At 35.8% G+C, this 12,114-nt stretch overlaps 1 protein-coding gene across 1 annotated transcript in view; it reads left to right on the forward strand.

Annotated features, from left to right (window-relative positions):
• The window catches only part of LOC113625161 (uncharacterized), a 250,728-nt gene extending 239,503 nt beyond the window's left edge, over positions 1-11,225 (forward strand). Inside the window, exons 29-30 of the mRNA XM_027115666.1 lie at positions 8,429-8,579; positions 11,077-11,225. Of these exons, the coding sequence (XP_026971467.1) occupies positions 8,429-8,579; positions 11,077-11,225 (300 nt within the window). The remainder of the gene's footprint in view (positions 1-8,428; positions 8,580-11,076) is intronic.
• The last annotated feature ends 889 nt before the right edge of the window (positions 11,226-12,114 follow it).

A 12,114-nucleotide genomic window follows, 5' to 3' on the forward strand; every position in this document is an offset into this window, starting at 1 on the left:
ATACTTCCAACTGGCAAAACATTTGAAAATATATCAAGCTTTACTTAGGTTTATAGAGAAATGGGCACTCTCATGTCGATGGAAGTAAAACTTTTTGGAGGACCGTGTGGCTATACAAATCATAAGAAAATGCACTTCTAGAACCTTATCCCAAGGATATTTTCATGAATTTATGCGAAGTTTGTTTGGTAAGAATAATTATCATGGGGCTATTTATAACATATATAGATTAGAAGTAAACACTTATCAATAGGGAGTTGGTTAAATGAATTATAGTGTATAGGATGGAATATTACCATAATTAAAATCAACTTTAGAAAGAATGTCAATAAAGATGTTCAAGATATACTAAATGAAAGAAGCATACTATAAAGCACGTAGAGTTAGATTCTATATACATGCATGCACAAACCTAAAAGAAAAAGACTGGAAGGATTTTATTTTTGGAAGTGTTTATTGGATGGTCTTATTACTGGTGGCCTAATAAAAGTGGTATTTCTTTATTATGTGTTTTTCTTTGTGTTCCATATTTGGTTATGATGAACACAGATTGTAAGAAAAATTTGCTGAGGGAGCTGACCTTCCTCTTAGAGAAATACTAACAGCATGTGATGAAGGTCAGGTCAGTAGTACATACAGGAAGTTCAGTAGTTCAGAGGAGGGAACACTGGGCCCACCTGGGGTGAAGGAGAAAGGCTCCCCAGAGGACGCAACCAGGAGCTCTGATGGAACTTGAGAAATGGGTAAGATTCAACATTTAGGCAGAAAAAAGCATTAACAAGCATGAGGGGCATCACACACAGAGGTATGGGTGTTAGAATTCATAAACATACGAGTAGATGGTACCTGGACTGAGAATTAGGGAGAGATACAGACAACTGGAGAGACTGTTCAAAAGCATATAGGGTAGGCTTCCCTGGTGGCACAGTGGTTGCGAGTCCGCCTGCTGATGCAGGGGACACGGGTTCGTGCCCCGGTCCGGGAAGATCCCACATGCCGTGGAGCTGCTGGGCCCGTGAGCCATGGCCACTGGGCCTGCGCGTCCAGAGCCTGTGCTCCGCAACAGGAGAGGCCACAGCGGTGAGAGGGCCGTGTACCGCAAAAAAAAAAAAAAAAAAAAAAAAAGCATATAGGGTGGACACCACATACTCTCTGTATAGTCTACTTGGGCTGCTATAACAAAATACCACAGACTGGGTGGCTCAGACAACAGAAATTTATTGCTCACACTTCTGGAGGCTGGAAAGTCCAAGATCAAGATGCCAGCAGGGTTGGCTTCTGATGTGGACTCTTTTTCTGAGTGGCAGGTGGCTGACTTCTCACCACTGTGTCCTCTCAGAGCCTTTCCTCTGAGCACATGTGGAGAGAGAGCTCTAGTGTCTTTTCAGCCTATGAGTCTGGGGAAGGACACAGTTCAGTCCATTACACTACCCCAGACTAGAGTGCATGAACCACTAGTTTGTCTCTGAATAAGGTCATGGCATAGTAAAACCAATGTTTTGGGGAGACTAATGTGGCCTGTGTGTAGAAAGCTACTTAGGCAATGTCTAGAAAGTTTTCTGCATATTATTTCTTCTTTTGCTTTATTTAAAAAATGTTCTTTCTAATCTCTTTCTTTCCCTTTTTCCTTTTTCTGTTTTGATTTTGATTTTAGGGATCTGAATGAGATTCTTTGTCATCAGTTAGAAATGTATCCTTTCAGGCTCTCAGGCTGTAAAGAAAAGTTCAGGAGAATGGACTGTGTGTGTGAAACAAACAACAGGAAGAGTAGGGTTCAGATTTTACTAGGGGAATCTGGCTAACAACACCAATTCCAGAGAAGCTCAGAGTTTCAATGGCTGGTACTTTTACCAGAAGAATGAGGAACAGAACGCATTTCAAGGTGCTTCACTCTACTTTCTGTAATGAAACCCCCAGAAGGTATTTGAATCCCATCTAATGCAGGCTTTCCCTCAACTTCGTTCACTGCTGTGGCTATTCTGGGTGATTGAACCACATTCTTCCTACCCAGTCTTTGAACATGGCTGGAGCAAACTCTCATCTCCAACTGGTGTAGGCTCATCTGTCATCAGTGCACCAAGGTGACACCCTCTCTAGGGTTAGTGGCTCTTTCTTCAGGGCCATCATCTTTCTCTGATTTATGACTATCAGGGCCCCTCCTTCTATGGTCCTAAAGCATCTGTCTCCTCTCATCCCAGCAACCTCTCTCTGATTCTACAGAATCTCAAAAGCAATGTGTTCTCTCACAGCCAAGCACAGTTCTGAATGCGTGAGTGGAAGCTGAAAGAATGAGAAACAGATTTTTTTGATTTGGAGAGGCAAGTACCTCATGTCCTCAGGGAATATGAAATAGTTCTGTGATGCCCACGTGAGCCACTCTGAGAGGACCTGGCCCATGAAAGCTCACAAAAGGGATTGTGGGTGAAGAATTATGTATAGAACATTGTTCTTTTATTATGAATTTTTGTTATTGCAAAAATTACAAACATTTAATTTATATTACCCACTTTAAAGAAGGTACTTGAGTAAATTTGGATATATTTGAAAAACTGAGAATTAAGAATGTCATTAAAGGTCATAAGCTAACTAGATATTTTAGAACCTAATTGTACTGAAAATGCCTTTTGTTTTCAAATTTACTTTTAAAAGATTTTTGTAAACTCATTAACTGAGTCTCATGTAAATAGATCTTTGTGAACACCGAGTGAAATAGCTACAGATTTAAGTCATATTTTGTACTTGGTATATGCCGTTATTAAATTATATTTATTTTTCTGATTATAAACAGAACACAATCTCTATAGACGAGTGACATTTTAGTGGTAAAGTAGGGGAAAGTATAAGAATTATCCTTATGTAGGATCTTTTCAAACTACAGAAATTTCTCCCAGAGACATATCCACACAATTCTAGGACAGCTCCCCACTGCTCCCAGTCCAAATAGAAACTCAGTTAATCATACTCTCTGGCTGCCTTGGAGCAGAAAAATATATAACTGCTATGGGCTGAATTGTGTGTCTCCACCTCCCACCCCCCGATTTCTTATGTTAAAGCCCTAACCCCCAATGTGATTGTATTTGGGGATAGAGCTTTTAGGAGGCAATTAAGGTTAAATGACCTTAAGGGTGGGGCCCTAACCTGATAACATTTGTGGGTTTATAAGAAGAGAAAAAGAGCGATCTCTCTCTCTTCTCCCATCATATGAGGAAGGCAGCTAGCTGTCTGTAAGCCAGGAGGAGCTCTCACCAGAAACCAAATCAAACCACAGCTTGATCTTGACTTGCCAGCCTCCAGAGCGGTGAGAAATAAATTTCCTTTGTTTAAGCCACTCAGTCAATGGTATTTGTTTTGGCAGCCCAAGCAGACTAAGATAGTGACTATTGTTATGGAAAATTTAGAAAAACTGCAAAACCATATGAAGCATACGAATCTATTGTAATCACTATGAATTTTTTGATTATTTGAATAACATTTGTTCTGTTTTCTAATTATAAAACAACATACAGCCAGTGCATTAATATTAGAAAAAGGAAAAGCACCAAGAAGGAAATGAAAATTCTATCACCCACAAATAACCACAGTTATTAAAATTTTAGTAGATATATTCCTATGGTTTCTACATGGTTATTTATATATTTGTTTGCCATTGTGATCATAGTAGATCACATGGTATATATATAATTTTGCAACCTGTGTTATTTGCCTAACAAACTGTTGTGACTTTTTGCCCACATAATTTAATATTCTTTAACAAAACATTATTTTCAATGGCATCATCATCTTCTATCAACTGGATGGATTATTACTTACTCATCCAGTTTTCTATTGTTTGCCATTTAGATTGTTTTTAATTTTTTGCTATCATAAAGCATGCTCCAGTGAACATATCTATATATAAATCTTTATTTAATTTTCTGATTATTTCCCCCAGATAAATTCCTAGAAGAATTGCTAGGTCAAATTATGTAAATGCGCTTGAAAATTTTGATAGCTATCGCCAGCTTGTTTTCTAGGACGATTTCAGGAGTCAATGCTCCCACAAGTGGTGAATGAGAGTTCCCACTTACCTGCTGTTTACATGAGTTATCAACAATGCTAATTGCCATCACTTAGAAACATGTATTTGCAGGTTGACAGGAGAGAATGTTATACCCATGCTTTAATTTATATGTCTTTAATTATTTGTAAAAGTGATTTTGACTTGCTTTGTTTTACCATTTATTAGTAATCTGTGAATTCCTGACAAATTCTTTGCTATTTTTCTGCTGGAAGTATTTTTCACACTGATATGAATCTTCTTTTTTTAAAGTAACAAGCCTACTATGTGTAACTTTGTCAGATTTATTGTAACAATGATCCAATTTGCCATTGTGTCTAGGAGATTTTTTAAGGTACAGAAATTAATATATTTTAAAAGTTTGTTCTTTGCTTTTCATGTTCCAATAGTATTTTACTATCCTTATGTCATATAAAGATTCATCTTAAGATTTTTATAATTGTGTCTTTCCCGTTTACTTTTTAAACTGTGTGAAACTTCGTTCTGGTGTAAAATTTGAGTGAAGCTATTTTGTCTGTTTTATTTATTGGCTTAAAATTATTATCTCAGCCCTACTTGCTGAATAATCTTTTTTGTTCTCCCCATTGAGCTGGAATACAAACTTTATAATATACTAAATTCTTATTAACTTCTGCTTTTAGGCTATCTAATACTTTTAGAATACTATAGCTTTTTAATATATTTTAATATCTGATAGAAGTTGCCTAATGTTGTACTTTGTTTTCAGACTTTACTTGATTATCCTTGCCTGTTGATTTTTATAGATGAAGTTTGGAATTACATTTCAACACCCTAAAATCATCCTACAGGAGTTTTGACTGTAGTTATGTTAGGCTATTAATTACTTTCATAAGAATTGACACCTTTTACAATATTCAATCTTTGCAGCCAGATTGAATTCTTTGGCATTGTTTTATATACATATACATCTTTTTTTTGTCCTTCAGTAAAATTTTATAATTTTTTATAAGGAAGGGCCTCACATTTTAAAATAATTGACATTCTGAGTTGGTTTGATGTTGGGATGAATTTACCCCCACTGTATTTTTTTAAATACTTTTTTTTGGTGAACAACATAAAACTACTGATGTTTTATCATTTATTTTGTGCTTGGCCACTTTACTAAGCATTCTTTTTGTTATTAATTTCTCATTCAATTTACATAAATTTTCTAAGAATGAAATCATATAAAGTTCACATGGTGATGATTTTGCCTACTCCTTTAGAAGAACTGTTTCTCTTATTCTGATTTTTTGTTTTATTGCATTGATTATAATCATAAAAGTAAATATTCCTAACGATGGAAAAAAAGAAGAAACAGCATCTTTTTCCCCCATGAATAGCTAGAAAGTTTGAATGCTTTGGTTTCTCTTTTCCTTGCCCATGTCCCTTTTTGGTGATGTCTTACATTTTTCCTTTATTTTTTCTCTATGGAGACTTACCTTAAAATTTTAAATTCATTTATTTTCTGACCATTTTTATAACAGCTGTATCATGTTCTAGTGGTCTTACTGCTTAATATTAGTCACTTTATATTATGACTTTTCCATGGTGATGGAATTTCATTCATTTTTTAATAATCCGAAATGTATCTGAGTGATATATTTTCTGAGTTTTTGTACACATAAGGATATCTTTTGTTTCCTGTAACCTAAGTAATAATTTAGCTGGATACTGAGTTCTTATACTGAAACCTTTTCCCCTAAAAACTTCAGAGATTTTCTTTCTTTTCTTTTTTTTTTTTGGTATTCATTGTTGCAGAAAACAGGTCTAAACATAACTGCATTTTCCCCCCATGTCTGAAAGTCATACTTTTTGCCCAGTTATATTTAAATACTAGTCATTTTTTTCATTAACTGTGCCTTATCCTAGGTTAGCCTATTTGATCTGAAGACATGGGTCTTTGAAACACGAACGTTTTCTTCTGTGTTTTGAATAATTGCTTAAGTTTAATTTATTCTGGATTCTTCTCCAGTAACACCAATAATGTATAGGTTTAATATCTGATGTCTTGACATTCCAAATGTTTTACATTTTTCTCATAAATTTTGTCTTATCCTTTCTCTGTATCCTATGAGATTTTCTCAACTTAGCCCTCCCTAATACTGATTTGATTTTCTACAAAATTGAGTCTGCTTTTTCCTGCTTTTAAGACGGAGTGTAATTCTGCTCTTGAGTCTTTTATTTCCTTACCTCTCATTCGGCTGTCTATTCATCCCAATTTAAACCTCTGTTTCTTCTTTTACCAGCTGTGTGACCTTGGTTATGATATTAATGTCTTTGTTCTCCATTTTTCTCATCAACAAAAGGGGGATAATAATTGTTTCCACAGAAAAAATATTAGATTGTCCTTAGAAACTTTTAGAAAAGTTTCTAGCCCACAGGAATGTGCTAGTAAATTTTAACTGCTATTGTTGTTACCATCGTCATTATCACCATCATTATCTCTGCCTGCATCTCAGCAATGCTCCTTTCCTTTGAGCTGTTGTCATCTCATTTCTGTGTGTGTGTGGGAGTGTGTGTGTGTGTGTTTATGGAAGTCATATTTTACCAAATTTGGGGGGAGCACAATATAGGTACTCTCCAAAATGTATTTGTGCTCTAAATCTTTTTGTTAAATCTTCACCTTGTGTACAGATACCATTTTTATGTCGTAGAATATTTTCATAAGCCTCATATAGTTGCTGATGTTAATTTTTTCTATTTATATCTCCTCCTTCAAGGAGAGATCTCTTGACAGAAGACATTAGTTCTCCTTTGTTCTCCTAAATTTTGACTTGGGAGCTGTTAGGATCCACCCCTAGATCCTGAATCAGAATCAAATGGCTGCTGACTGGCTGTCATTTAGCAAGAGGTGTAGGACTGCATTTAAGTCCATTCTCCCACTGCTCTTCTCTAACTATCCCACTCTACAGATGGGAATGTATTCTGGGATAATTTCCATTACTGTTCAATTCAGTGCATTCATCTCTTGCTCACAATAGTGAGTGAAAACTTCACTCTCTGAATTGCATTATCTCACCACTTCTTTCATGTCTTCCTTCATATTACTGATTCATTTTCCAAATGCAAGATGCCATTACTTGCCCAGCTCTGCCCACTGCCACCCTGCATTGCTGTGAGTTGTAGCTCCTAATTCGATATATAAAAAGAAGTACTGCAGTCGCAGAAGTCACAGAAGTGACTGCAGTGACCATGAGAGAGATTCTTGGGGTGATGGGGATGTTCTAAAATTGTATTGTGGGATGGTTGCACAACTTTATCAGTTTACTACAAATCATTGATTGTTTCGTACTTGAAATTAATGAATTTTATGGCATGTAAATTAAACCTCAATAAAGCTGTTAAAAAATTTTTTTTAAAGTATAGAAGGTGAGTTGGAACACATGTGGACCTGGCTCCTTCATTTTGGGAGAGCAGGTGTTTGACCTGCATGATAGGTAAAAGCCATACAGGCAGGTGTGCGGAAACCTCTTACTTTCCTCCTGCTTGCTTGCATTGTTTTGTCTTAAAGTCTTATTCAGACTAATAGAACCACCCTTAGGGGTCTGGTGACAGGTTAGCCAATCTGTTTAGTACTCTTGACACTTCGTATCTGTACATGTGTTTTTATGAATATTTCAAGGAAAATTGAGAGAAATTGAATTAGGCCCCTAAACATAGTTTTTAAATTTACCAATTGAAAAGAAAAAGACTTTTGATCATAGAATCATAGAGTCAAAGAGGTGTTAGACCAAAAATTTGATTTTATAGTGAAAGAGACTCTTTCATAGGGAAGTTGCCTGACTTGTCTGAGTCATACAGAGGCCAGAGCCAGGTCAGTGCTTTTGTCCTTCTAGCTTCTTGCTCATTGAAAAAAAAAATGAGCTATTCTAACAAGTCTAGATTCTTCAAGCCAAGGTCTTTCATATTTAGTCATTTCTTAAACAGCAAGAGGCCTCTTCTACATAGAAAAATAGAGACCTACAAGGACAAATCCACTGACAAGCACTGAAGTTCCTTACCGTTTAACACATTAGGGAACATTTGTAAGCCCTTCTTCTCATCTCCTTCTATACCTCTTCCTTTTTTTTGTTTAACTTTTATTGGAGTTTAGTTGATTTACAAGTTGTGTTACTTTCTGCTATACAGCAAAGTGAATCAGTTATACATATGCATATATCCACTCTTTCTTTAGATTCTTTTCCATATAGGTCATTACAGAGTATTGAGTAGAGTTCCCTGTGCTATACAGTGTACCTCTTTCTAACAATTACAAGTAAAATGAATATTTATATCATGATAATAGTTCTCTTAAAGGAGTTGATTCTTTAATATGTAATTATGGTGTGACATTCCACATCCCAGTATGTGTGTCCCTTTGTGTTTCAGCTGCTGAGTGACTGCTCCTCTCGTCTCAAACTGGCCCACCCAGCCAGAACACTGTACACCCCTGACGGAGAGCCAATTCACTCGTGGGACAACATAGAGCAAGACATGGTCATCTGTGTGTCCACAGGGCATGGCTTTAGAACCCAAAGAGGTATGGGTGACGTTTTCTTTTCCATCAAGTGTTTGAAGAATTAAAGCATTCACTTGTTTCTTCAAAGAGCTTGTTTACTGAATTTTACATCCCATCATGATGATTTTTAATAATTATCCTCCTCCACACTTTTCTACTCCATGTTACTAAAGTTAAATTCAAGTATTTATTTGTTGGAACCTCACTTTTGACACTGTTTGCTCTAAAGAATTCAAGTTCTGTTAGTCTTGAATTTTATCCAAGGGGCTTTATTTGTAGAAATTCTAAAGGGCCTCCTTTGAAGGTATTCATTCTTTAGCACGAACCCTGAGGAAAGTGAGGCTTCCTTGACTTCCCACTCTGCAAGTTATTTAAAACTTAATGTTTCATTAATAGCAAATATACAGTTTACAGATTTTTTTCTTTAGTAATAAGTAAATATATGCTTGTTTTATTATCTTGTCTATCCTTTGATTATTTTCTTTGATAAACGTTAGAAATGGAAAAGAACATACGTTTGTTATTAAACTAACTCTTGTCCTTTATCTTATTTATCCTGAGGAATTTAAAACCCTTTTCTGGAGTAGGTATACATTAGCAATGACATAATTTTCAGGATATTCTGAAGAACACTGATATCATTTTAAAGGAAATTAAAAGATTCAGAAGTGAATTACCTGGGGTCCTTAAAATAACTAATGCTAGATTATCTCTTTTAAAAGTCACCATAGGATTATTATTACTATGTTGTATATAAGGTATATAAGCCAAAAACTTTTTAAAAAGTTGCAATCATATCTTTACACTTAGCCCAGAAAGGATAAAAGTATAGGAACGGAAACTAAAAAGTAGGAAGACAAGGATTTACTGGGATGCCTAGCACTGTTCTGAGGATGCCACACATATTCCCCCAGCACCATCTTACATCAAGGAAGAGGTGCCAATCTTTGTATTCTTTGTATTCTGTTGTCCCATCATTCACCAGTACCCCTCACTCCAGCTCTTGGTGATCCTCACTATGTGATTACTTAGAAGAACACACCAATGATGGGGTTCCTATCATGAATAAGTATTAGTTGACAGCTTTCTGTGTTCCTAAAGTACATAGCCTATTAAAGAGATATAAGCCAGGGTTCCTTCGCTGAAAGAGTTTTCGATCTAATTGAGTATATGAACACACTTGAAGTAATTGAATAGTAAGCAAATAAGTGGCGCAGTAGAAGGTACTTGCCCAGTCCCTTCATTATTTATGCTTAATCTTTCGTACTCTTGGGATGACTTTCTGTTACCTGGACCCCACCCTCCTGGCCTCACTGTATTCATTAGGCCTTTCTGATAAATAAAGCTAAGTATGCTTCAGGCAACCTAGCCAAAAGGGTATCCAAAACACGAAGAGATATGTAGGCTGCCTTCCCAGAAGCACGCTTGTTACCAAGAAAAACTGCAAAGAGAAAAGAGAAAACTAGAAACGCACATATTACTCTCCTTACCATTTTCCTCCTTGTTAGCTCTGTGGACCTTTGACAAGGCTATGTAGACAAACATTCATTTCTGCGTCTTCAGTTCTTTAACCACATGAATTACTATGACGTGAAAGAGTTGTTTCTTCTCCTCTGAAAATGGGTCCCCATATTACCTTAATGGTGAAAGTGTTGGTGGTTTCCCCAGTTGTCTCAGTTCTTTTCGGTGGGTGAAAATCTGATTGATAGCAGAGAGTCTAATTTAGTTGCTCTTTAGAAAGTTCTTTTATTGTATGAACTGTCATTTTATTATTTTTCCTGAAATAATTGAGAAATAATCATTTAGTAGAAATCTAAATACTCAGAATGCTTTAAAACAAGAGAGAAATGCTACTAGCATTTATATATATTATATATACATATATATATAACATATCTATACTTGTGAAAGGACATTTAATTAATCATTCTACTCATAATTTTTCTGTGACCTACTGGCTTAACTATGTAGTAGAAAATAAGGCAGCCTGGGAATTTCAAAACTAAACACCTTATAAAAACTTATTTTATGTGCTATAATGTAAAAACATTTAGCATGTGAAAGTTAGCCATCAAAGAATCACACTGGGTCTTTGAAAAATGGATTTGTTTTGGCAAAACAAATCAGATGCTGTTAGAATAGTTTCTTTCACACAAACCCCCAACAAAATCAAAAGGGTGCTTTATGCTGTTTGTCATCAAATCTGAACACTGTTCTCAATGCTGTGTTTACCATCTTTTCAGTGGGTTCAGTTTTTAGACCACTCCTAGGTTAGCTTCCAATTCAGGCTTTATAAAAAGCTTGGAAGGAAGCCCTCTCTAGCAACTGCCATTCTGTAGAAATCCAAAGGATGTTAACACATATCTGATGTGATAAGCAAGTCAAGTGTGTAATGAGAGAGGCCGACGTGGGAGTCGAGGATTTCTGAAGGATCTTCAAGATTTTCATCATCCTGAACTTTTAATTATTTTCTATAAATACATTGACTTGTCTCTCAAAATAATATTTTTTTTAACAGAGTTAAAGCAACTGGTGGAGGTCAGAGCAAATTATGCCCGAATCCGAAGGCAGCAGGGCCCTCAGGCCACAGACGCTGTGTTGTCACCATCCACAAAGCTTCAATCTCTGGTACCTCTACACAGTGAATTCCTGTCAGACCCATCATAGTTGGTGCTGTGTTTCGCTGGGGTAGCCTGTGCGGACATACTCATATGCTTGCCAGGATGTTATATGATGATTAGTCATTGTTTTCATAATTCCATGCAGTCTCTTTTAAAAGTTATACCCTCTACCTTTTACACAGGGTGGCATTTGGTGCCTCAAATCTGTCTTAGAAAGACAACAGAACTAGACAAAGCAATGTCAGTAAAATAACTATCTTAGGTGTATTTTCTTCCAGGAAAAGAAAAAGGAAAATACTAGCTATTATTGAAAAATAATTTAGTGGGGTCAAGTAGTGTATATTATTATATATACTTTTAAAATTATATAATATATATATTTATATAATATATATAATTTGATAATAAATAGACTGACAATTTGAGTGTACATATATAGTTATATACTTAAATTTAGTGGGGTCAAGTAGTATATATGTTCTATATATAAATAACTTTGTATTATTTACTTTATATCTATATGAGTTATATATACATATATAATTTGACAATAAAAAAGACTCTTTGACTACCTAATACTAAATTTGACCCAAACTGACAGTTTTCTGGCTCAGCCACTATATTTTTCAAACTTCCATGTTAAAATCCTACATTTACTAAATGGAATGCCTGGTGGCCACCAAACACCACATGAATTGATCTTTCCTCCTCCCACTTTCCTTCAGTTTGGCTTGTGGTTACAGCACAGGACTCCTGATGGGGCACAGCTAGATGTTGTTCACAAGAGTGAAGCTGGATAATTCCTGACATAAGCTCAGTAACCAAAAGTCGTAGACTGTGTCCTCAATACAGAAACTTAGGGAAAGGATATATGCACTACTTGTAAGAAAAGTTATGTAAGGATTTTTCTTAAGGGGCCAAGGGAGATCCTTAGC

Source organism: Aethalodelphis obliquidens, unplaced genomic scaffold (assembly GCF_003676395.1).
Source record: "Aethalodelphis obliquidens isolate GAN/ISIS:26980383/991018 unplaced genomic scaffold, ASM367639v1 scaffold14, whole genome shotgun sequence".
In the NCBI taxonomy this organism is placed as follows: domain Eukaryota; kingdom Metazoa; phylum Chordata; class Mammalia; order Artiodactyla; family Delphinidae; genus Aethalodelphis; species Aethalodelphis obliquidens.